The sequence below is a fragment of the Vicugna pacos genome, chromosome 7, assembly GCF_048564905.1.
Source record: "Vicugna pacos chromosome 7, VicPac4, whole genome shotgun sequence".
NCBI lineage: Eukaryota > Metazoa > Chordata > Mammalia > Artiodactyla > Camelidae > Vicugna > Vicugna pacos.
This window is the reverse complement of record NC_132993.1, coordinates 26,290,716-26,317,565: the sequence shown is the minus strand read 5'-3', so window position 1 is coordinate 26,317,565 and position 26,850 is coordinate 26,290,716. Positions and strand designations below refer to the sequence as shown.

Sequence of the window (26,850 nt, the reverse complement as noted above, 5' to 3'; positions counted from 1 at the left end):
TTTGAATGATTAGAACATTCTTCTGTTGCCAATGTATTTTGCCCTTCAAGAAAACTCTCAAACATGACTGTCAAAATGCGCTAACTTTTTAACTTGTAGCATTACTTTTAGATTTACAGAAAGTTCCCAAATACCCTCACCCAGCTTCCCCTGATATTAACATTTTACATAAGGTTGTACTTTATCAATACCATCAATACTAAGAAATTAATGTTGAGACTGTGTATTTACTTAACCAATACTTTCTATGATTTCACTAGTTTTTCCAGTAATAATCTTTTTCTGTTCCAGGGTCCCAAATTGCTTTTAGCTATCATATTTTCAGTCATCTCTAATCGATAACACTTCCACAGTCTTTCCTTATTTTCATGACCTTGATCCTTCAGAAGAATGTGGGTCAGTTATTTTGCAGACTGCCTCTCATTTTAGAATCGTGTCATGTTTTCTCCTCATTAAATGAAGTTCAACATTTGTGGCAAGAATACGGCAGAAGTGATGTGTTTCTCGTGGTCACTTGATGACGGTAGTATTGGCTGGGTTTCTCCATGATAAAGTTGCATTTTCCTTGTGTAATTAATAAATATCTTAAGGCAGTGACCTTGAGACTACTCCTAGAGTATTTTTAGAGAATTTTTTTAGAAGTCTAATTAACATGCTTTAAAAATATGACTATACATAGAAAGGATTTGCCTGGCATAGACCATTATTTTCATAGTTATCTAGTTTTTGCATTGTTAGGATATGTTTATAGTAAAAAATAATATTAACCTTTGATCTTACAATGTCATGGTAGTTTGGATGTTCGGTTCTGAATGCATCAGCATTTCCTTCTAAACAGAATTTAGCTACATTTAGCATGATTTGAGCTTAACTGTGAATGGAGAGGTTGCTGATTAGTGGATAATCTTAAAAAAAATACTATTTAGTGCTAAACAATTAAAGCCTCAAAGGAGGCAGAGTTTATAATTTAAGACATGTAGTGAGAGAATTATTTTGTAGCATAACCTATTTCAGGTCACTTTGGTTTAAATAAACTCCCTCCAAGTTTTAAAATCTCACAATTCTAAGGATTGTGTGTGTGTGTGTGTGCACGTGTGTAGGTGTATGGAGATGGAGGCGTGTTTGTGTAGCAGTTACCAAGATGAACGTAGGCAGGAAGTGCCCATGTGGTACCCAGTAGTGTAACTGCATGTTTTATTAAATATTCAACTCTGTTTGTGCCCCCCTGCAAAGATTTCTGACCAGACCCACATTTTTAAATATCACAACCTCACATGCTTTATCAGTGGACTGTTTATAAGTGGGATGGTCCATGCTGAAATACTTAACGACAGCAGTTATGTTCACTGTGGGTGATCAGTATCTCCTTGGCAGACCTGCTTGCTGTTTTTTCTCAAATGTGGCCAACATTTCTTTTTTTTGGTGTCATGTCATCGATAAGTACACATCTTTTAAAATATCTCTCTAGCCCGCTGCCTAGTTCCACTCACTACTATTTCTGCTTCAAACTACAAATAATCGATTTGCTCCTTTGGAGTAGAAATAAACTTTTCTTTGTGTCATTGTTGTCACTTCCCAAACTGATCCAGCTTCTTCAAAGTCAGAGAGAGTCCATGGTGGGGTATTCCGTTCCAGTTCCACACTTCTTTGTTCACAAATCAAAAAGAACTGCACTTTTTCAAATGTCCAGACATCTAAATTCATTCGTTCTTTTCATTTGCACTCACATCTACCCTTCTGGATTCCATCTGGAACCAAAATCAAAAAGTACTGAAAGACCACAACAAAGGCTGCTTTCCTTGGAGTTTCTAGCTCACCGGAAGCAGGAAGCATTAGTCATTGCATGGGCCCCATCTCACTAGATTTTCCCGTCCAAATTCTGCAAAGCCTAGGACCTCCAATGTATTTCTAAACTGAGAATTCAAGGTGCCTTTCAGAATGGACTCCAGCTAGCAGGATCACACTGGCCCTGTCCTAGTCAATTTGGAGACCAGCCAGGTTAAAAAAAGAGAAAACCACACACTAGTTCAGGGATTTGGAATTTGGAATGCATGAGAAGTATAAAGGAGTATTCCAAATATTGATGTCATATTAATAAATTTAATTGAGTAGAACTAATTCATCTGCTTATAATTTGTTTCCATTTCCTTTGTTCCTGAGTTCACTGGGGACTAACTTAAAATTCTTGGGTAGTATAACATATGGCCACTTTTCAGTTGCTATTTATTTAAGGAAAGAAACCCACAATTGTATTTATTATATTGTGGTTTGTTACTACTTGGATTCCAACGTGTTATATATAAGAATATATGAACCCCAAACACAAATAGCAATTCAAGCTGCAGTATGCAATTCTCCTTCCCAACACCAGGTTCCGTTATTTGAAACAAACAAACAAACAAACAAAGTTGCAAGCTTCTTTGTAAACTCTCACTGAAACAGAATAACATCAAGCATTGAGACACATCCATTTTCAAAGTAATGTTGTTGGAGATCCCTTCTGCACGGAGTGACTTAGCTAGCTACTGAGCTGCATTAAAATTCAAAGTAAGGCAATTATATAGGTAAACCTTGTTCACTGCAAATCTTTTATTAGAACAAACTATAAATAAAAGTCAAAATCTCTCCTCGGTAAAAACCTTGAATTTTGTACTCTCCCTTAAAAGGGCAGCTGCTTCGTAAAATTTTTTTTGTAAGTTTTATAAAAGGGGGTAGAGCTTATAGACTTGTAAGAATCTTTAAACAGAACAAAATTAAAGAAGTTTAATTCATTGCCACAACCCTAAACTTTGTGTCATTAGAATGAGCCAAGGATGAATATTTTCCAAAATAATCACCGATTTCTGCCCGCTTCTTATCTTGGTCTCCGAACACCATCCACCTTGAGCTTGAATGGCCGTGTTTACACACAGTTATAGAATGACTCATGCTCCTCCTCCCATCTGGAATATTTACTCAATTCCCTTTTAGTTCTGTTTCCTGTGATAAACTGTGAACTCTGCGAACGCAGGGCGGTATTAAATGACTGTGCAGGTCCACAGTCCTTCACAGCGCTCAGGAGGAACCAAACCTGCCAACGTCGTGATTTCAGACTTCCAGCCTCCAGAGATGTGAAACAATAAAAGTCAGTTCTAAGTGCCTACAGCAGCCGTAGGAAACTGATATGTCTTCAAAGGGGATATCAGTCCTTTTCTGATTTTCCACTCTTTTACTTTACCATTTTAAATATTATCTTCTTTACTTAAATTTGTATTTTAAAAATGTATAAGCATGATTCATACTAATGACAAAACCTACTAACACATAAGTAAAAAGTAAAAGTTCAGATTTGATTCCCCATCTCTGGCTTACCGTCTTTAATCTTACAAGAAAGCCACGGGTCAGTGTTTCCTGTGTGTCAATCTGGAAGTTATGTATGCACAGTCAAGCATCCATAATTTCCAGCACTTTATTTTACTAAATAAGATGAAGGTATATATAATGTCCTGCAAATTGCTTTATTGCTTGTAATAATATCCTTATATACCTCTCCATATCTTCACTCAGCCTCCTTCTCTTCTAAGAATTACAGAATATTCCATTGTATGGATGTAGGACCTACTTAACCAGTTCCCTATTGATGGATACTTGGGTTGTGTGAAGTTTTCTGTTATTACAGAAAGAGCTCTAGTAAACTTCCTTGCATGTGAATCTTTGTAAACCTTGCCAAATGTATCTGTAGGATAAAACCTTAGCAGTATAATTATATTTGTGAGATACTTTCCAATTGCCTTTTACAAAGGGTATAAATCTCTTCGCACACGAATTTATATGCATTGCATTCTTTTCTTCACAAAAAAACATTGAGTTTTGGGATCCCTGTGGTATGTTAAAGATGATTTCAGACGGATTACGCTGTAATGATTTATGGCTAACGTATACCTCAGCTAATTATTCTGTGAATGTTCGTTCGGTGTCTAATACTGTGAATCACACAATAGCTACGATTTTACGGCTGGCTGACTATAGTGCAAGGAAAGCAGTCATTAAATTTAGAGACAATGTGAAGACAGAAAATAATTCATCCCTTTGGAACAAGATAGTGAAATTAGCTCATCAGGAACTTCGTCTCTTGCGGGAAAAGGAACAGGCTTGATCTGGAAAAAGACTGCCTTCCTGGGGTGGGAGAGCTGTGCCAAGATTGTCAAGTTTGAGCGATCACGACTGACTTGTTAGAAATAGCAGAAGCCCAGGGGAGGGAAATGGGTCCATCTGGAAAGAGCTGGGTGCCTCAAGAAGTAAATGTGTATTTTTAAATTTAGGTGGGCATTGTTCACTATTTAATGGAAAAGGGGGAGAACTGTCTGATCCTAAAGGAATGATTCCATGGGGCCAAATAAGAAGGTAAGGTTCAAAGATACCTACCAAATAAAATAATCCAATTTGGCATTGCTCTAAAAAGACAGCCAAAATCACATTTGAAATGAGAAATACTACTAATTCCTTTGTGGCCAGACACTTCTGTAAAAAACTAAATGGGCTTCCAGAGGAATTGGTAACAAGACTATGGTTTGTATTCATGGGTAGGGCAGGGGGTAAAAGCAAGGTCACCTTCATATCTTCTGTTAGTCACTGCGGCACTTCATGAAAGATCAAGTAAATTTTAAAATTATGTACTAAACATATGTACTCTGCACACATTTGAACAAGAAAATCCCTGTTAATTATCTTATTGCACTCTGTTGAAAGCTATGCCCATCCATTCAGGCATTTGTAAAATTTCCAGCAAAAGGATACACTCTAAATGTGGAACTTTCTGGGGTTAATGTCATTTTAAGCAACTCTGCTAAATACTACCTTTTCTGCATGACTAGACTCAAAGTCTCCAAGAGATCATGTAAGACCAGAGGAGCTGTTATTCATTTTCTTGAATATGCCTGAGCCTGGCCAAATTATTAATCACACCAGGGAAGAAAGACATGAAGGAGGCTAATGAGTTTTTCCCTTTCAAAAATTGTTTAATTTTTTTTATTAGTGGGGTTTATCACTTTTAAGATCTAAAGGGATACTCAAAGATTCATATGGGCTGAGACTAGCTTTCACAGACTCTAAAGAAAGAGAGACGCCTGGCTGGATGTTACATTTCCATCGTGGTTTGACCAAGCAGATGTTTGTTTTTCTTCCATTGCAAGACGTGGAGAGGTGGGCAGCCCAAAGGAAGCGTGATGGCTCTGCAGCATCTTCTGTGTCTTGTTCTTTCTGTCTTTCCGCTCTTGGTTGCCTCATGTCACAACATGGCTGCTCCTCCCTCGGGCTCACACCCACATTCCAAGCAGAGAGAGGGAACAGAGTGACAAAGAAAATGTGGCATCAGGGAAGGAAAATTTTCCCAGAAATCCAGAGCTGATTTGCACTTACATTTTTCTGGCTGGAAGTGTGTCACCTGCCCATGTCTAACTACAAAGGAGACTGGGAAAGAGAGGTTTCTTTGATTTCTTTTAATACTAGACACATTGGTACCCCCAACAAAACAAAGGTCTTCTGCTAGAGAGGAAGAAGGGAGAATGAGTGTTGTGTAGGCACCTCACATCATCTGCTGCGATATCCTCTCTCCATTTTTCACCATTTTATATTGAGAAAACTAGATCAAGCGACTTACTCAGTAGCACACATGGCACAGTTGGAACTGAAATTCATGAGTGCAAATCCTAACACAGTGGTGCTTTTTCCAATGCATGCCCCTGTTCTCTTATTCCATAAAATGTGTACAACCCCCTGCACCCCCCCCCAAGCCTTACTGATACCACCTTTTCTTCCCCTAATTCCCTCAAATCTGTCAGGCAGTCTCTGGACATTGGTCTGGATTTGGCCATGTGGCTTGTTCATTCAATTTTAAGGGTCATATTGTTTGGCTGCAGCTAGAAAATAATTAATATCCACTCCGGGGCGTGGAGGGTGAGGAGGGGCTGCCCTGGGTCCCAAAATAGTGAAGATTTGAATGTAAGGGTTACACTACACAAACTGCAAACAGAGATGAACTGCTAAGGGGCACTTCAAAAGGCAGCACAGACTACAGCAGAACATTCTTTGACCTAAACTACAGAGAGGAGGGTGTGACTTCAAATGTCTCTACCTGAAATTGCAATGTCTCTCTCCCACAAAGTGCTCCTTTCCCCTCTGCAGTGGCCCTTTGATTCCCATCCTGTGTTGGGATTTCCTAGAGTCACGGCTGTTCGGTTAGTACCACGGAGCTGCCCTGCTGACTCTGGAAGAGCAGGTGCCTGCAGGAACCTCCATCAGAGGCAGAGGGAGCGCCATGCTGGCAGACGACTCAAACACAAAGACAAGGTCAAGGTTCCGGGCAGCAGGAGTGGGCACCCTCTCTGGCGCCCACTTACTCTATGCTTTTCTCTGTTCTGCTTTATATTTATTATCATCGGCTTACATGTGGGATCTCGAGTAGTCAGTAAGTGCAAACACTGAACATTTAACAATATTACCATGCTCTATTGCCAGTCAGATCAGAACATGCTTCTGTATTATTACAGTAAACTTCTTCTAAGCTGCACCCAAGAGGACAATTCAAACAAATGAGATGTAGATTTCAGTTCAGGATTAAGGAGGAATTTCTGATGATGAGCTAGGCTAGTCGCTGCAGGTCAGGGACAGGCCTTCTCAGTAAGGCACTTGTGGGTTCTAGGTATTAAATCAACCCCCTTTCCACTGGAACGCTGCATCTGGGATCACTCAGGACCACATTATGAATGGTCATCTTCATCTCAGTAGGAGTGTGTAGCAGGTCACCTTGGAGGGCCCATTTCAAGAACAGATTCCATGAGTTGATTATTAAAGTTGCATATCAGTTTTTTTAATAACTTGATTCTTCTATTTTTGCTTAAGATGTCAGATAAATCATTTTTCCACCTCATGACCTTTGACATGCAATTCCTTCTTTTTGGAATTCTCATTCCCCCAGTGTTTCACAGTCTTCAGTTCAGATGTCATCTCCTCAGAAAGGCTACCTGTGAATGGTATGTCTGAAATAGCCCACAGGTGTAGGGCTTAGAGACTGAGTTTGGTCCCCAGAGGACAAGCCATCAGCACACCTAACAGTGCATCTTCCTGATTGATGGACGTGGCCAGTGGCACGTCGGGCTTCGACAGGGAGACCAGCTGGGACTTTGGCAGCTGGGATCCAGGCTCCCTTTCTAGAGCCTTCCTGATGAACATTAAGACAGGATTATACTCACACACCCCAAAGAGACCCCAGTCATTTTTAGGCAAAGATTTATCAAAATCCAGACTTCTTGAAGTGTTCCAACATTATTTGCCTTATTAAATTGAACACATCTCAGTCCCAGGTACATGAATTTAGGTGACTTTGTGGCATGGTCACAGTGTGTTTCATATGAAATGTATCATTCTGGAACCAAACAAGGTCTTCAGTTTTTTCTTAAGTATATGTCTTAGAAATCTTTCTCCATCCATTTAGATCTCTCCTTACACATGTTCTTTATGTACTGCACTAGGGTTTCTCTGAAGCAAACTCTGAGAAGTCTCACTTTGGGGCTACGGATTCTGTGAATTTTTAATTTTAGTATAAACTGTCTTCCAAAGTAGCTGAACTAGTTTGCACTCTTTATCAACAGTGTATAATGGTAATTATGCCTCCCTGCCCTCCCGAACATTCGATATAAAGATTTTTTTTCAGTCTGATAAGATACATAATGCCATTTTCTTGGCCTTGAATAAAAGGTTTAGTCTCCACCAAAAACAGATGGATAGAAGATGGATAAATAGATATCACACACACACACATTAATGTATGTCATTTGTAGATGTTTATTCAGACTAAATCTTCTCCCATCATTATGAACTTTGTTATTTTTCATTGTTATGCTGTAATGAACATTTGAATACAGATCACATTTCTAACCTTTAATCAGTTTCCTAAACTTCAATTTCTGTCATGAATTAAAAAATGAAAATACATATACTGAATCAGAATTTCAAAAAGTCCGCACACTAAGTACAAGGGAAGTGCGAGGGAAGGTGACCAGAAATTGCTCATTAGAGGTAGAGATACGGAGCGAACAAGAGGTCAAACCAATTATTTCTCTCCATTACTGAGAATTTATGATCTATAAAGGGGGGCAATTAACTCTAACCTTTTACACATTCAGCAAACATTTATTGTTGTCTGCTATATGCTGGAGACTGGGTATACACGTGAGTGAAATAATTATTTGTTCTCATGGAGTATTCAGTCTGGTGGAAAAGGCACAAAGGACAATGTAATTCCCAAGAGCTGCAGAGTATGAAGGAAACAAATGGTGCTGATACATAATTGTGCTACTGTTTCAAGAGACTTAAAACACAGAAGATGCTCTCTGTGCAAAATTGGGGAGAAAGCATTCTTGACAGAGATCATAGCATTTTCACCTGCCCTTTATTGTGGTAGACTGAGAGAACACAGTGAGAAGGGTGGCAGACAGTGAGAACACAGGTGAGGTCGGATAGAGGGACACAAGACAGGTACAGGTGCCACTAGCTTTGCAGAACATGCTAAGAGGAAATGAGAGTGGTCCGACCTGCTGGAACAGAGGAGAGATTTCAGAGCCAATGAAATGCTGCTCTCCAGTGCTTCTGGCAGACTGTGGAAGGCATTGCTTAGTACAGAACATGTCTCTGTAATGAGTTTCATTGCAATGAGATGTTAGCTCCTTTCATAAATATGTGAAGATGTTTTGGATAAAATATCTGTATTTGATTCCATTTCTAGAATTTATATTAATCCCCTAGTGGAAGTAGCTACTCGTAGCAAAAACAACTATTAATGAATCAGTATCAAGAGAAGGGTAAACAAGAATTGCTCCCTTTCATCCATAAAGGTTACTTGGCACAGAAAGTCTTTATTTTTTTCTTTATTTATCTGGGGGGGTGGTAATTGCGTTTGTTTGTTTGTTTGTTTGTTTGTTGTTTTTATAGGAGGTACTTGGGATTGAACCCTGGATCTTGTGCACGCTAAGCACACACTCTACCACTTGAGCTATACCCTCCCCTCTGGCACAGAAAGTCTTATTATTTAGATTTTATTATTACAGGTCAGGTTAATTACTGTGACGGCTAATTTTTATCATTTTAATGCAGGATTGTGGTTTGCTGATTCAACCAGAGGAAGCCTGTGGGTTACAGCCTATTTCCTCTGACTACATTGAAGCCATTTCACAGCCCGAGCTGAAGACTTGTCCATCTGGGGACACAAAAGGTGACTGTTATGTTGGCTATCACTTCTATGTTTTAAACATCTCTTAATATAGATAAGTAGTAGATGTTTATTTAAACTATCCTTGTACATAAAATTGGGGTTATATGATACTTTTTCATTAGTATAAATGGCAACACACGTAATTAATGTAAATGCGTTATTTAATGTGTGAAACATTTTGATTTATCAGCTGCTTTTCTTTTCACCCTCTGCTCTTCGCCTGGTTAATGTATACTCACCCACAGGTCTCAGCCAAGTTGTCACTTGTGCCACAGAGCCTTCCTTGAGCTTCTGACTTGTTTTCCTTATTATATATTATCATAGCAACTAGTGTTTTTCTCCCTTGGCAGTTTCCCCAATTGTTTAAGTGATTAAATGTGTAATTAATTGTTTGATGTCAGTCTTCCCAGGCTGCCAGCTGCCTGAGGACAGGGAGTCTGAGTTTTTCACACTGTACCACTTTACAGAGCACTCTAATTTCTACCACGTGGGTACAAAATAAGTTGACCTTGAGAACTCAAAGAACTGCAAAGGATACAAGTTCAGTTTTAAATCATTTCTTTTATTTAAAAACAAAACCAAAAAACTTTGGTTATGGTCACTAACATCTCCCATATATTGAGCACGAAGAGAGACAGGAGAATTGTGATGTCAAGTTCAAATTACCATGTTCAGTCCTGCCTACGCCTAGGGCAGACCTGGAGTGAGACCCTTTGGTGCCACTGTCCACGTTCCCTGTGTCCCCCCTGCCCCAGCACGCCTCTCTCAGTGGGGACCAGGGCAGGTTAAAGTAAAGCTGGGACTAAGAATGCCTCCAAGGAAATAAGAGAAGCAGAGAGCATCTTCTCTGAGATTCCTGGTTACCACTCCGGCCTCCTGACCTCAAGTCTCCATTTAAAAAGTCTGAAAAAACACACAGGAGCTTCTCTACCCTTGCCATAAACTTCACACCCCAGCTTGAACGGGAAATGAGTTTCACAACTGGGCAGGACAGATTGCAATTTGGCATGAACAGTTAACAGGCGTGGGCATTTCCCCGTTCTTGAACATGTGCCCTAAATAATAAATTACAGTCAGTGCACAGGGAGGGATTTACCCATTATAGCATGTCAGGTGGTATGATTTATCATTCTTGGCTAAATGAGACATATGCTCATATACAAAGGAGACACCAAAGTGTCTAGGTATTTTTTTTTAATCAGAGGACAATTTATGAGAATCATAAAACAACTTAATTCTATTCCTCCTACTGAACCAAGTCGAAAGTTCTTCAACAAAAAGTTGAAGATGCATTACCAAGATTCCTGAAAAAGTGGAAGCTTCTTCTGTCTGTTAAATTTGCAGTAACTTATGCCAGGCCCCTGTTATGAATTTGTCTCCATGTCTGGTCCTTACAGGAGAGGCCACCATAGAACAGGAGCCTTCTGATAACTTGAGCAGTTAGGCCTCTTTAAAGAAGCCCCCAGCATTGGCTCCCCAGTCAAGCCCGTGCTCCTTCACCTGACGATCGTCTGACCCTTCCTGTCTCTCCCAGCTCCTCCCAGCCCCTTGGCCTCCCTTCATGCCGATAGCCTGCTTCAGGGCTCCAGGCTCTTGTCCAGGCTGTTTCCTGCTCCTAAGAGTCTTCTTCTCATCTTGACCTGACTCCTCCTGATGGTATCTTCCTCTCCAGGAAGTCTTTCTTACTACCCACCCCTCATATTAGCTTCTCTTCTCTGCACCCAGAATATCTTGAGCACATGTCTACAAATAGCACTTAACTCATTATGCTTCAGTTGTCTAATTTACATGGCTCTCTCTCTCTTTCCCTAATCAGTAGTCTTCAAAGCAAAGTAACCCCTAGTAGGGGAGGGAGTGGCATGGGCCAATCCACAGGGATGAAGGCAGTAAAGATAAACATATACGTACATTTACTTTTACCTAATTATGCTTATTTTTATGTTTTGTAATGGATGTAATATATGCATATGGAGTATAGATACATGTAATGTGGGGCACGTGTATTACTACATCAGAGGCTTATCAGCAGTAAGCCTGTCCTGATGGCTGCCCTGGATTACAGTGTGTCCAGAGCAGAGATCGTCTCTTACTCATCTTCCAATGTCTAAGATACGATTTAAAAAATTGTTCTTGAACTAAAACCAAGGTCTAGGCCCTCCTCTCTCTCACAGATGACTGTGAGCAGCAGGCTACAATCAACCAGGGATAACTGCTCCACCCTTGAGGTCCTGGAGACCTAAAGATTCAAAGTAAATGAGTGAGATCAGGGACAGAAGTTTGCAAGAATGGATTTTGATTTTTTTTTTTTTCTGTCGGAGATCATTTCCTTCTTTGGTGGTAGGACTCCTGTTGAAAGAAGCTGTCATGCTAGACGACACCGGAAGCAGATTTATTTCGATGCTCTGGCTGTAGCTTTTAAGGCCATAGAATGGTTCCAAAATCTTATTTTTACAGCATATTACAATTGTTTGGCAGAAATGGATCCTTGCCAACGTAATAATGGTCATAATGCTTCTTCAATAACACTAGCTAATATAATTTTTGAGTGATTTTTTTAATTTAGTTGATTTCTAGCCTTTAGAAAATAATTTAACTGTAAGACACAACCTAAAAATAAAAATCTGTTGCTCAAAAAAGAAAAAATTATTCTTCTAAATTGCAGAAAGAAGAAATCTATACAATAATCACTGAATGAGAATTACCTTTAAAGAAAATAGTTCAGATTGTGTTTTATGACATATAAACAAAAGCTTTTATCATATCTTTTTTGGGAAGGAAATATGGCAACTTACACTCTAATACTTCTAATATTGAAAATATAGCTGGATTTTTTCTTCCTAAGTAAAACTGGCTTTATTTTATAGCATTATAGAATCAGGAATTAGTGCTATCATTTATATGATTTTACACCTCATCATGGCCCTAAATCACAGAGTTGAATTTCTTTTCTCCATTATATCACCCAGTCTGATTCACTTAAATAGCTGAAAATGAAATATAAAGCTATAATGATAAATCGAGTAACTTCTCCCCAAAGGCAGTTTCATTTCTCAAAATGTTATTCCCTAAAACATATGTCATACTTTATTTCAGAAATCACAGCTTTGATTCATTCATTGTTTAAATATATAGCATAGAACTTATGTCCTTCTTTTTGACAGTTTTGTTGAGCTGGTGTCATTTAAAATGTCAAGAAACCCCAGTCCTGCAGATGTTACACAGATGTCCATTTCAAGCAGTATTACTAACTCACAATAAAAAGGCATTGTTAACCAATACAAAAATGCAAAGAGTTATGACTATGAATATATAGTGTGATGAACCATTGGGGCTAAGTTTTCAGACACCCAGTTGGGCATCTTTTTTTTATGTGCCTGTGATTTTATGCCCACAAACTAATGGTACCCATATTTGTATCTTTGTGCATGCAGTTGGCCACTTTTTTCCTCAGCCTTAGCTAGGTTATGGGGGAAGAGAGTGTTTGGGGAGGGGATGTACATGCTGTTAGATATTCAAGGATCTGAGGAAAACTGAGCCCTTCAAAATATTATTAAATAATATCTCATTGGCAGAAACACATTTATGTCCCCAACATACCACCATCTTATTAAAAAGAAAAGTAATAATCTTTTTTTAAACCTAGTCTCTGAATACATAAACCCACTAAATAAATTCAGCTTGTAAAAAAAAAGATATGTTAATTATGACAACTGTTTGCGGGCTTTTCTGTCACTGCTACCAGAGAGACTGCTGGGGCCATATTGCATTTTCAACCGATGATTTGTGCTGATCTAACTTAACACGGTAAAAGATCAGCAAATCGGAGACTCTGAGACCGCGATTCTGGTCCAGCCCTGTTATTAATGGCGTGACCCGACTTCCGTCATTTAACACCTTGGGCCTCAGTTTTCCTCACTGGAAAAGAAGAGGATGGAAAGGCGGAGATCTCAGGCCTCTTCCAGCCGCATCCAGAGGATTCTCTGTGCCCACAAAATCCTATGAAGACTCTTCCAGAAGGAGAGTTTGTTGAGAAATTCATCAACAACAGTTAAACTTAAGGCTGTGGCAAAATCAAATAGTATTAGGACCCAAACAGAGAGGTGAACAAGGTGGATTATTGATTACAAGCCCTGGATCAAAATCAAAGCCAGAATGGATAAACTCATTTGGAACTTTTCTTTCTAACTCAAAAAGTAGCTGGGGATATTTAGCTCCTCAGTATTTTGAAGAAAAGCATAAAATGGTGACATCACTGAGGCCTTTTGGGTAGAGCAGATGGTCACTGAAGACATCAGGGCATTCTCCACGAAGGAGACGAATAACCACCCCATATTTAATATGCTGGTTCACACTCCATTTCTGAAAAGATGGACAACAGATAAACAAAAATCAAAAATCATCTCTTGATTTTTTTCCAATAAATTATTAACGTGTCCACCCACACTAAAAGTTTCAGTGTTTTGAGTATATGTTACTTATCCATAAAATAAGAAAGATCTTGAATGCAGCTTTCTGAGATTATTCATTTGTCTTATAAATATTTCCTAAAGCTTGTGACCTACTTAAGGCCTGAAATCTGCTGATAATGAGGGTCAGTACGATATTGTGACTGTGCTGGGTCCTTTAAAAACACGTTGTCCCATGAAATCCTCACACCAGTCACGTGAGGAGAACAGTACACATCTCACCTAACAGATGAAGAAATTAAGGCGACAGAGCTAGAAAGAGGTGGAGAGATAACTGGCAAAAAGGCCAACTGATCAAATTAAGGAACGATCACTAGTCTTCAAAATAATAAATTATCAGTATAGGAAAGCCATTGTCTTATCTTTTGACTCTCTTAAAAGCAGAGAATATAGCGATCATTTGATCAGCAACCTAAGTATGTATTAATCTAATAAATATTTGGGGCCACCTACCTCAGCACCAGTGGCTCCCTGTGGACTTTGGTCCTATTAAGTGTCTAATGTACTGTGTACTGTTTGAAAAAAAATAATATTTGGATAACACCCAATCACCTTGATTTTTCATGAGCATGTGTTTCCACGGAACAGAACTCATACTTGATTTCAGCATGAACTGTGTTATTTCAGAACATTAATTACTACGTGGTGTGAGTATTTGATTGGCAGGAAGCCATGTACTGTTCCACTGGATTTATACAAGAGCGGATCTTCTCAGCGTGATTTCTGAAATGGTGTGCCACTCTGAATTCTCGAGTTACTATAATTTCACCAGTAGAAATGGAACCAACAACGTCTGGCTGTCTCTTCCAGGCCAGTGGATCGTGCCTTGCCTTAGCTGTTCAGACAACAGGACCTGTGACTGGAGAGAAATAACATGGCAGCCCCACAACTGCCAATATGGTGTCTTAACTAAGCCTCAGCTCCAGCAGTGCCTGGGAGGGAGGAAGGTAGGTTCTGGCTCCCACAGGGGAGACCTTGAATTTACGCCACCTGCAGCCCCAAGAGCCATGCAGTTGTATCTACTAGACCCACCCCTGCTCGCTCCTTCTGCAGAGGACAGCTAACTGCATGCAGTTGGGCGTTTGCACCGTGTTATCATAGTGCAACCTTCACAACTCTTGCTCAGAATGCTCAGTTATCTCCCAATAAGTCTGCTTGACAGATTGAGACGATTAAGATCGTGTCCCGTGCTGACCCACTTGCACGCTGGTTTTCTCAGCACACACGGGTGAGAGCTGGCCACGCCAGCTGACAGTTGGCGGTGCAGAGCAGCTGGCCCCGGCCACGGCAGCTCCAGCAAGCCCTTCAGTTAAAACAGACACCCGTAGCTCGCATGGGCGATGGAATTTCCCTGCATGTGCGACTTCGTTCCAGCTTACCCCGTGCATGGCGTTGTTTCTACACACTAACCTTCCTGATCTTCTCTCACGTTCCCCGGGCAGGTCTCACGTGGACCTCGCTAGGCTGCTTTTCCTTTAGTGCGGCTTCTAAGCTGATTTCTTGGACATGCAGTGTCTCCTTGCTAGGCGCGCTCTGACTGGGTAGATCCCGGCAGAGCTCATGGACATGCGAACTGGGCGCATAGACTGAGATGCTTGGTTAACACAGAGTAAGTAATCCTTATCCAGATTTTGAAAGTACTCTTTATTAGCTGGCCATTTCCTTAAAGGCTGTTTGTAAGCTCTCCCATACAGGCAAGACTGATTTCAAAAAAAAATAATAATTTTTTTAAGAAGTTCTGTGGATTCCCAGAGACTACTGGGCTGAATGTATGTTGATTTTTCAGATTAGATCTATGATCAGATTTTCTACTAGTAAATGATTTAAGAAGAATGATGCGGGGAGAAGCAAGGCACAGGACTGGACAATCTTCTTCATGGAGATTCCAGTGTAAACGCCCCAACGTTCATGACTCAGATCTCTGAAGATAAAGCAGCCATATTAGTTTCAAAAAAGGGAAGGGAAGAAAACAAACTTCTAGAAACTTCTGTTGCCATCAGTGTTATTAACGGAGCATTGATTCTATGCAAAGAACTGTGTGGCTTACTTTTTTATACCTTAAATTCTACCAGACTGTCGGCTACAGGAGGGCAGGTAATGTGTTTGATTCCCTGCCGTAATCTCCCTGCTTAGCACGATGTTTGACACCTCATAGTCATTTAGTAAATATTTGCCGAGTAAATGAATACATTGAAATCTTGTTTATTCCTAGTCACAAGCCTGTGAGGTAAATATTCTTATGTCTGTTTTCTACTCAAGAATAGTAAACGTCAGAAAGATCGAGAAGTTCACCTGTTATCACACATGCATGTGAGTGACCGCTACTCAGACATTTGTAACCACCAATTTGGACAACTCAGCCTTAATATTCTAGAAATGTAGGACTGGAAGCAGTGAAAGTAGTTGTTGCCATAGTAAGTCAGACTTCTCCAAGCTCTTTCAGAATATCGTTCTGACCTCAGAATTTAACGTGTTCAGGAAAATTCCCTGTCTATTAACGTGAAAGTCAGTAGATGTTTAAGTTCATCACTCAGTTCCATGGCTTTGGACAGACACACTGTTTCTCAGGCTCATTGTCTTCACCTGCAGAATAAGAATAAATCTACCTGACCTAATCCAATGCTGTGGGTTAGTCAACTTTGTTGAAACCTAAAAGCCTTCCTTCCTGTTAGCCTGAAAATATCGTAGACTGGATGGCTCAAAGAGATATTTATTTCTCATGGTTCTGGAGGCTGAGAAGTCCAGGATCAGGGTACCAGCACGGTTGGATACTGATGAGAGCCCTCTTGCTGGCTTTGGTTGGCTGCCTTTTTTCTGTGTCCTCATAAGGCATAGAGAGAGAGAGACAGAGACAAAGAGAAAGAGAAAGAGAAAGAGAGAGCTCTGATCTCTTCTTCTTATAAAGACATTAATCCCATCATGGGACCGCCACCTTCATGACCTCATCTGAACCTAAAAGCTCCACCTCTTAATACTGTCACATGGAGGGTTAGAGTTTCAACATGTGAATTTTGGGAGGACACCATGAGTCCACCATACTGTCTTTGTCCATTTCAACTATTAGCAACTCTACAAAGCAATGGTAAAAGAAAGGGACGATCCGGTCTTCCTGCCTGTTAGAGAGATGATGTTAACAAAGTCTGAAAATAAAAGCCTGTGTTCAGATCAGGTGATCCCAGCAGAGACCAGCCAGCTGGCTGCTAGGCAGGGAGGGCTTCTCTTAGTGATTCTTTGGGTCCAGAAACATCCTTCCAACCTGCAGGCTCAGAAACTCAGATCTGCCAGCACATTGGCAATGGTCCTGGAGAGTCTGTTTTGTTTACCAGGATGCTGATTTGTTCTGTACACCACAGGGAAGCATTGTGCATTTTTAGCAGGGGAGCGGCACAACCAGAATTAGAAAAACCATCGTGCAGCAGTATGGAGACTGCCTAGGGGGACAAGGACATGGGTATGGGTGCCGGGGAGGCGGAGGCTGTTCAGTGGAAAAATTCCATCATGCAACACTGAGGAGGCAAAGAAAGTAAAGAGTATGTATAGAATAATCCCATCGACGTAAAACCTAACACATATATGCTTACATACACGGAAAATCCTGGGAGTTACAAGCCCTTCAGAGTGATGACAGAAGTGGAGGGGGGGCACGTGGGGGAGGAGTGGGATGGTGACAGAATTGGCTATATATTCTGCCTGGCCCAGGGCAAAATAAAAGGGCAGGACCCTGTGTTCACTAATTATTAAGAATTTTGAGAAGGCCAAAGCAGAGCAGTAAATGAAGCACAGGATCCTTCTCCACCCAGACCCTGTATGAATGCCCATGTCACCCGGCCACAAAGCCAGTTCAGGTAGTAAATTATGGCTGGCGAGGTGTGAAGGGAGCTTTTCTAAATTCAGATTTCCCCCGCTATCCGCAAGTAGAGTGCTTCTTTGAAGCCTTTCGTAAATCGAAATGCAGGGAAATGAAGAGTCTCTCACATTTCCTGCAAGTTCAACTTACAATACTTCGTTTTTGGATTCTAGCTGTTTCTGTTACCACGAATAGTAGTGAAATATGTTGTGCTACAAAAAAAAAACCAACAGAACTTTATTTTAAATCCTAATCAAGGCAGCTTTTAAGCTTTTAAGGGAATGAATTAAACTGAGTTATCTTTCTCCAAAGAATCAAATTAAAAGGCAACAGAATTTGACTGGGCCAGTGAGAATTACTAGGAAGTCCGGACTTCAAACGACATTCTGCTTTCTTTAGAATCTCCAAGTAGTCATTTTTCTCTGTTGCATGTGCTTACGTGGTTATTATGACCTTTTACATCTTTTTACTACCGTTTTACATTGATGAATGGAAGATTATACTTGGAAATGCAGGCGCCCCCTGTGGGGAAAGAACAAGACACAAATCAGTTGAGATTTAAAAAGGGGTTCAAGTTTCTGCTAACTGACCAGGAATGTCACTGAACTCAATGGCGTGTAAGCAGGACCAAACTTTTCCTACTTCGGTCATTTGCTTGTACTTCAGTGAACAGGAGGCTGATCTCTGAGGAAGGGTGGTACAGGGTTTCTCCTCGGAGCGCTTGTATTGGTTTGTACGGCATACTTGTTCGTGTCTGGAGGGCAGGTATATGTGAGACTGCTTTTAAACTCAAAATTCATCCAAATATGAGTTACTTTATTTGTAGGTTTTAGTAGATATGTATGGGTTTTGTGATGTACGATTGTGTTGAATCAGAGCAAAATCCATTTTAAAAGGACAAGCTATGTTTTCAGTTATACTCTGACACACGTCTCTAGATACATGACTCTTACTTAATCAACTTTGAATGGAACATTTATAAAAATTTATCAGAGCGTAACTCTGAAATCACAGTGAGAAATACATGGGAAATAGTTTAGAAGTAGGATAATGAAATTTACAACGGAAAAAACTTAGGGGCCTGACCAAACCGAGTGAAACAGGCTTTTATTTTGTTTGTCAGCTGAAAACATAGTTCAGAATTTAAACCAGTCATAAAATATCTGAGAGAAGAGTGCAATTAAGAAAGGGAAATATAAAAAGGCAGTATTTACTGAAAGTATTTAAACTCAGCTGTGAAAACAGGAAATGTAACTTAAATTTCTCAGTGACGTTTGCAAGTTAAGTAGTATCTTGGACTTAAAGGTGTTTACGTATTTGAAGTACGCCCAGTTTATAATAATATGTTCTGACCGATATGTGAATTCCATTATGCTTACACAATTCATTGTTGCTTGTCAGTTTCAATAAAAAAGAGGTGAACAGAAGGAAAGGAGTGTGCCTCACTTTGACCAGGAAAGGATGGCTTACACATCATGTCCACAATCCAGAGGGAGGAGCAGTAGAAATAAATACTTTGTTCTAAGCAGCTAGAAGATCTGTGTCTAGGTGATATTGTTCAGTTGTTTGTTTCCTTTTTTTGCCGAATTTCCTATGTTTGAGAATGTCAGTTTTCATTTCGTTCTTGACTCCAAAGAGCAGTTTGGTTGGTCATCTAGAGCCAGTTTAATTAAAATGCATCGTTGAAAAACAGTCATTGCAATCATATTACATTTCACGGAGAGAGGCTTTGTTGAGTTAGATTTTCATCATGCCTTAAGTGTCATTAGCCATCGGGTCAGTCTCAGCTTCATCTTAGAGCTGAATCACCCTACCTCACTTAGAAATGGGTATGTATTAATGCAAATACTGGTGCTCAACCATGGGGTCATCAGAATCACTGTGGAGCTTTTTAAACATGTGGGCTAGATCCTGGTCTAGGGGGAATGAAAAAGACGTCTCCTCATCTCACTTTCGTTTCCTTTATTATCGCCATGAAAGCTCCTATTGCATTCCCATATAACCACCCCTCTTGGAAGGTCCCAGTTGGGGTCTGTTAGCTGACTGAGTCTTGTGTTGACATCTACATGCACTTTGCTGGTTCTGAAGACATATCCCACTTCTGTGAACATTGAAGGCAGAACCTATGCAGGAGAAGAGAGAGAAAGATGGGAAATTATTCTAAATCAAGGGCTTTTTTTTTTAATTATCTACTGATTCTACAAATACTCAGTTCTTTCCCAGCTTCAACAGATCAGAAGAATCTGAGACGCTAACAAGCTGCCTTTGTGTTGACTCAACTCAGATAGCCACCAGTGTTTCTCTTCGTTTCTTTATGATTTGCTCTGCTAACTCTGTCCTTCTTACTTTTGGTGACTTTGAGAAAGGAGGTAAAGGAGTAAAGCACGTGCATGTTTACGTGTCATCATCGCTCGCTCCCTTTATTCATGATGAAATAAAATGGAATGAAAATTTTTAATTGTGTATTTCAATGAAACATTCCCAAAATCTTTGTTGCATTTTTACTAATAAATGATACTTCTTGCTATTATTTGTCCCAGGGAACCAATTTCCCTAAGAATAGAAGCCTTTTTAGGCCTCATGTGGATGATAAATTTAGCCTTTCATATACTTCATACTTTTGGTGATTCACAGGTGAAAAATCTGAATTTAGGGTTTAGTTTTTTTTTTTTTTCCAGAAAGACTTAACATGTAGGAGAATGTGGTAAAGACTAGCTAAGCGTTCCTCAGACTCCTTTCCTTCTCTTCCTGGCACAGAGCTTGACTACATTTCTCCATCTCCATTGAAATTAAGTGTGTGACTATATGACTGAGTTCCAACCAATGGGATGTGAGCAGCAGTGATGTGCACAGTGCCCAGGGTGGGCCCTTCGAACACCTGGCAGCTCTTTACTCCTTCCCCCAGGTAGATAGCAATGCCTGGTGAGTTCTTGGAAACCATACATGAAGAAGGCACAGTCTACCATCCTGGGACCCTGACTGACCTCCCTGCTCCCACCCCCACACATACCCCCGGGAACCACCTGGACTGTTTTCCTGAGGAAGAAATAAACTTCACTTGTGTTTAGGCCATTGTACATTTGGGGGCTCTGTTTGTTAATAGCACTTAGCCTGTTCCATCTAACACAGGGACCATATAGTGTCGAGAAATTAGAAATGAAAAAAAAAGGTAATTAAACCATTTCATGTTTTTTTAAATAAGACTATTTTAAAATAAGCCCAAGCTTTAATAGAGCCTAAGAATGGGATGCGCTTTTAGGTCCCAAGGTCCATGATGGTGTGAAAAAAAGTAGAAAAAACACCAGTCCTTATGTACTTTCTGGTGATACTTTGCATGCCAAGTTTTGGGACTGGAACAGATGCAAAACTCTTCTAAACACATCTTTGTCTCCCACTGGTGAGCTGCAATCCAGCCGCTCATGGCACATGCAGACGCAGATGTTTCTGCTCCTCTCCGGAGCCCACCTTGATGGAGCCCACACTTAGCTAGTGTTCCCTGCACCACAGGACCAGAAAAGAGATGCTGCATAGGAAAATACAATTCAGTCTTTGGAATAAAACTGCAGCTGGGATCCAAAAATATGACTAACATCATTCCTGTGATGGGTTTATTGAACCAATGCTTAATCCTGACTCTCTTCGGCCATTGTTCTATAAACGTAGAAATAAAGTTTATTTAAGCTGATTATTTTTACATGAATTTTCAAAATGTTTTTAAACAAACAGATTTATCATTATTGCTGCCGCTGTTGCTGCTTTTGATTTTTTTTAAATTAATATATAAAGCCAATATATGTTTGTTTAGAAAATACACATGAGAAAAAAAGAATAAACTGTCATGACATCATTACTTCAAAATTACCAGTTAACTTTCCAGGGCCTTTTCTATGAATCCACAGGCTTTATTTACTTTTACAGAAATGCAATAATTATGTATATTCTCACTGTAAACAGCTTTTTATAAAAGCTAGCTCACACGTTCCCATCACAATATATCCATATTACAATATATCATTGTTAAAAGATTACAAGAATTCAAGTGTATGAGTATACCTTAATATAACCAATTTGATAGGTATTTATTTTCCTTTTAAAATGTCTTTTCATAGGCACCCTTAAATATTTCCTAGAAGTAGAAAACTGCCAGTTTATAAACACACCATCAAAGTTTCCATTCATCCATTTAACAAATTAGGACTGATTTTACACCAGGCACTATTCTGGATACTTGGGAATCCAACAGTTGAAAAAAAAAGAAATTAAAAAACCTCTCCCTTGTGGTGCTTACACAGTAGTATAAGAGAGGGCCCATTTCCCTGAACTCATCTTTGGAGCTTTAAAAATATTTGTTGGGGAAAAAATAGTTATTTTAATGTGTTACTGCTAAAATTGATTATTTTTATAATTGCTTACTGGTTATTTGTACTTAGTGATCACCTTTTTTTTCCCCTTTGATTGCATCTTCCAACCAACACCTGTGCATGCTAGTATAAGGCAATAATTTTCACAGGAAAGAAGAGTTATTTACAAATTGTAGGGCTAATTATAAATATTTCTTATGGTAATTTAAACCTTTTAAGGTAGAAGTTGACCTTTAAAATAATAATCTGCAAATTTCCTTTTTAAAAATTCACCAAGTTGAATGATCTAAAAGATATAAAGACTGCATATGAATCACATGATTTTAAAAAAAGAACCAGTCTGGTATTCATTTTTAATTCTGTGTGTACACTTAAAAAAGCTGACATTTTGAAGCTAGGAATCTTTTAGTTAGGAATACCAATTATTTTTTCCCAAAACTGCTTCACCTACAGAACAAGCTAAGCCTTCTTAAATTCCCAAGTGCATTTTCATTCCAGTTATAGTTTATCATTTCTATCTTTTGTGAATAGAAAGGCACTGGGAGAAAATCATTCTGTAGAACATAGTCTTCCCAGAGCAGTGTCTACTAAACTCAAAAAATACTACTAGATATTTGCAGTTTAGAAGAACTTGTTTTGCAGATGGTGGTGGTGACAACTTCTTCTCCGACCCCTGGAGCTCTCGTTAGCCACTGGTCAGCAGTGGAGACGTGAAGCACCCTTCAGAGGCTGTTGGTTTGCCCAGTGATGGTCTCTCTTCCAGTCCTTGACCCAGAGCCTCCGTTTCACCAGCAATCCTACAGGTGCTGCCGAGAGTCTGGTACAGGGCTGGTAAGACATGAGAGAGGCTGCTGCGATTTAGACATATTTCCTGTCTTTGCCCACATTTTCTCTGAAAGAGCTAATGAATTTAAAGTGCCGAGGAATGCGTTGCAGGGCACACTGGAGGCATTCAGACTGCTCCTTGCCTTTCCTGTGCCTTCGTGCTAGCTCCCATTTGTTGTGTGCTGTGCGCCAGGAATCAGAGAAGTCTTTTAAATCTCATTAAAGTCCTCTAAGGTGGTGCTGTGACTTTCCCCATTTTACACATAGGGGAATGAACCCCCGAAGAGGTCACATAATTTGTCTAGGTCATCTAGTTAAAATAACAGCACCTAAGAATTCTGAAACACAACTCCTTTGCTTCTGCCGTGCGTGGGTGGGCTGCATCTTTGTACAACTCCACAGAAAAGACTGAAAATCTAGAAATTTATTTTTCTCTTGGTTACATACAGCTACTTGGATTTTCCTAAACCTCTGTACCCCTCTCTGTAGCCCACATTACAGACACCTGGTTGATCCTGCTGGCTGCCCAGAGATACATTGGGAGGGATTGCATTCTGATGCTGAAATGAAAAGAACCCGTAAGAAAAGCCTGTGGTGGCAATTTACATCAAAAACTGGATCTCAAAGGTCCTTTACTGGTTTTAAGGGCTGAGTTGTATTCCTACCCAACCAAATTCATATGTTGATGGCCTAACTCCCAGTCTCTCAGAATATGACTGTAATTGGAGATGGGGCCTTTAAAGAGGTAATTAAGGTAAAATAAAGTCATTAGAGTGGGCCCTAATCCAGTGTGACTGATGTCCTTATAAGTAGAGGGCATTAGGACTCAAACACACATAGAAGAAAGGCCACGTGGAGGCACAGGGAAGACAGCCACCTACAAGTCAAGCAGAGATGTCGTCAGGAGAAAACGACCATGCCAGTATCTTGATCTTGGACGTCTAGCCTCCAGAATCACGAGAAAATAAATTTCTGTTGTTTAAGTCGCCCAGTCTGTGGTGCTTTGTCATGGCAGCCCTAGCGAGCTAATACAAATGGGGTTGCATAATTACTAGACTCTGAAATTAAGAGCCTTCCTGATTATTCAAAGTTTACTTTTAAAACTCAGAAATCTGGGCCAGAAAATCAAACAGAAATAGTTAAGGTCAAATCTGGTAGGAAGAATTTCAAGTGATTTCACAAATCATTTTCTCGTACTTGGATTTTATGGCCCCAAATGGAACTTGACTGGGGCATTGACATCTTCTGTTATTCAGCTGAGCCTGATGATACTTACAATAACAATATTTGATCTGAAGGCGAATTCTGAAGGGTTTCTTCTCACAGCTACGTGAATACACTTATCGTGGGAAGAGTAAAGCTTTGCAGAGTCTCAGTAAATTCACTGTGGTTGGACAGATGCAGTAGTGCCTGAGAAATGATGGCCGTGACTGCTGTTAAAAACAGAAGAAAGTATATGCATGACTAATGGAAAGAGAAATCTCAACAGAAAGAGAGAGAGAGAGAAAAAAAAAAAAACCTAAAGAACAAATTAAACCTTATCCAAAGACATTAAAAAGAATTGTTTCTAACAAAAGTCCCTTTGACTTTCAATTCAATAAATATTTTTAAGATGCATGAAGAGTACTGTGGGGGAAATTAGAATTTAGAAATTAACCTTGACTCTGACCTCAAATACTTCTTGATATGATATGAGACAAAAGACACAGACACAAATAGCCATAATTTCATGTAGTCTTTGATAAAATCAGTAATGGAAAAAAATATATAATGAAATCACAAAGGACAGAGAAGGTCACTCGGGCTGGGGAGTTGGACACGACCCACTGGGAAAGACGTTTATGTCGAGTCTGGAGGCTGTATAGCATTTATACAGGTGGGGCTGCCGAGGGAGGCGCTTTCTAGGCAGATGGATCAGCACAAGGGAAAACAGATGCTGTTGAGTGCAAATCACGTTCAGTGAAAAAGTAGGAATCTGACCTGCGTACATGAGGGGAAGCGTTGAGAGGATGGGGCCATTGACCCTGCACTTGGAGATAAAGGACCTGGATTTGAGTCCTGTGTCCCCCATTTACTAGATTTATAACCTCAGTCTCCCTGAGCTTCAAATTTTTTCATCTGTAAAACACAGATTATTACTCACACCTCACGATTATGAAAATTGAAAGTGAGTACCCTGTGTGAAATCTCCACCCAGCAAAACCTGATGTGCAATAAAAATCAAGCAAATGCTAACTGAACGTTAGGAGTTTAGGCTTCATTTTGTAGAATACGGGGAGCGAATGAGGTTTTTGAGCGTGAAGGTAAAATGACTAGAATGAGACATTTGGAAATTTCCCCCAGTGTTACTGTGTGTAGAATGAATCAGAGGGCGGCCATTGTGCAAGAGGAAGACCCCCCAGGCGAGTGTCGACCTTCGGTGGGATAGCAAGGAGGTGATGGGTGAGAGACTTCCAGGGCAAATGACACGGGGATATGCACCCTGCGACATAGACTGCTCTTCAGAAAAGCAGATTCTAGTCCTGTGACTCTGCTTTCAAGTAGTGGCTTGACCTCTACTGAGTTAGCTGACTTCTGTGATTCCCAGTTTTCTTACCTATGAAATAAAGGGATTGGAAAATATCTAAGTATTCTTACAGCACTAGAACACCTCATGCCTATTTGAATCAATAAAACGTGTTAAGCTGATTCGATAAGAAAGTTAAGAGCTTAAGGCAGGTAGAGAAATTGAAGATAGCATAAAGAAAGCAAAAAACTTTGAACACGAGTTAGTGGGTCAGGGATGATGCCATTACTAGGAATACAGAAAAGGAAAATGAACAGGTTTGGGGGAGAATATGACTAATGTCATTTCTAACAGTTTAAAGTGCTGTCTTTTAATTCAATTTGTAGCTTTTTGAGTTTTCAACAAATTACTTATTTTATATTGTCTCCTCTACATGAAAGGATCAGATTTGAAAGTAAATTTTTTTTAACTTATAGATTCTTTTCATTGGAGATTCAACCAACAGAGGGATAATGTACTATCTGATCGAAAGATTGAATGAAACGTTGCAGGAATGGCAGAAGGTGCATGGCACTAAATTCTATCACAACGTCAATGGTGGGAAGACTTTGATCAGTTACTCCTACTATCCCCAGTTCTGGATAAGCCCTTCATTGAGACCGACATTTGAAAAAGCACTTGAACATCTCTTGCAAAGGTACAATAGAACTATTTTGAGTGAAACAATGCCACAAGGTACTGATGTTTTACTAGCAGTCATAATTGCTCACTCTATATCAAATGTGCTGAAAAGCTTAAATACCAAGTAATATGGCTGAAAACGAGTTGGAAATGACAAGGAGGTCCCTGTGATCAGGTTGCCAGATATGGTTCAATGCAATGTGAGGCAATGCTGCTAAAATGTTTACCATCTGTTTCAAGGCAACATGTGTTGTATTTCTTTCTGGATTTCAGATCACGTCCCCTGGAGAATACCAGCCAGACTGTGTTGGTCGTTGGTGGTGTTCAGTGGCTTAATTCCAATCACCTGCAAATTATTCATAAGGTTTTGAAGAGGTAAATTTCTGCAACAAGAACTGTCATTGGTATTCTAGGTTTAAAAAAAAAAGTTACTCTTGATGTGACTGAACTTTATCAATATTTTATTTAAAGAGCGACTTATAATTTAGAAACTGATACTTAAAGTCCAGTTTAAAATGTTTCAAAATGCTTTTGTGTCCAATCACAAGCTGACCCGTCAGCATCCAAATGTACATTTACTACAGATGAAAATGTGCCCAGTGACATGTAGAACTCTCCCCACAAAAAAGACCTAGTATACATCAAATCCGTAAAATGAGAATTGCGTCCTGTGCACCAATGATCACATTCTAAAAGAATTCCATTCCGTTTGCTTATGTAAACATGAAAGTCTAGAAATGTAACCAAAGTTTATGACTTTAGAATTCCGATTATTTCACAGGGAAGATTTACTCAATATCCTTGTGATCATCAAAACTTTGGGAATTGGATTTCATCTGCCAGTGGATGGAGTGCATTTCTTAGCCCAGGTAAGCCCACTCTCTCCAGGCTGTGTGAACTTCGTGGCTCCTAGAGGG

General features: G+C 39.8%; 1 protein-coding gene across 2 annotated transcripts in view; it reads left to right on the top strand.

Annotated features, from left to right (window-relative positions):
• CPED1 (cadherin like and PC-esterase domain containing 1) overlaps positions 1-26,850 on the top strand; it is a 258,511-nt gene that overhangs the window by 210,191 nt on the left and 21,470 nt on the right. For both annotated transcript variants that reach the window (XM_072964602.1, XM_072964603.1), the window contains 5 exons: positions 9,130-9,247; positions 14,524-14,660; positions 25,729-25,949; positions 26,207-26,308; positions 26,715-26,802. In XM_072964602.1, the coding sequence (XP_072820703.1) occupies positions 9,130-9,247; positions 14,524-14,660; positions 25,729-25,949; positions 26,207-26,308; positions 26,715-26,802 (666 nt within the window). The remainder of the gene's footprint in view (positions 1-9,129; positions 9,248-14,523; positions 14,661-25,728; positions 25,950-26,206; positions 26,309-26,714; positions 26,803-26,850) is intronic.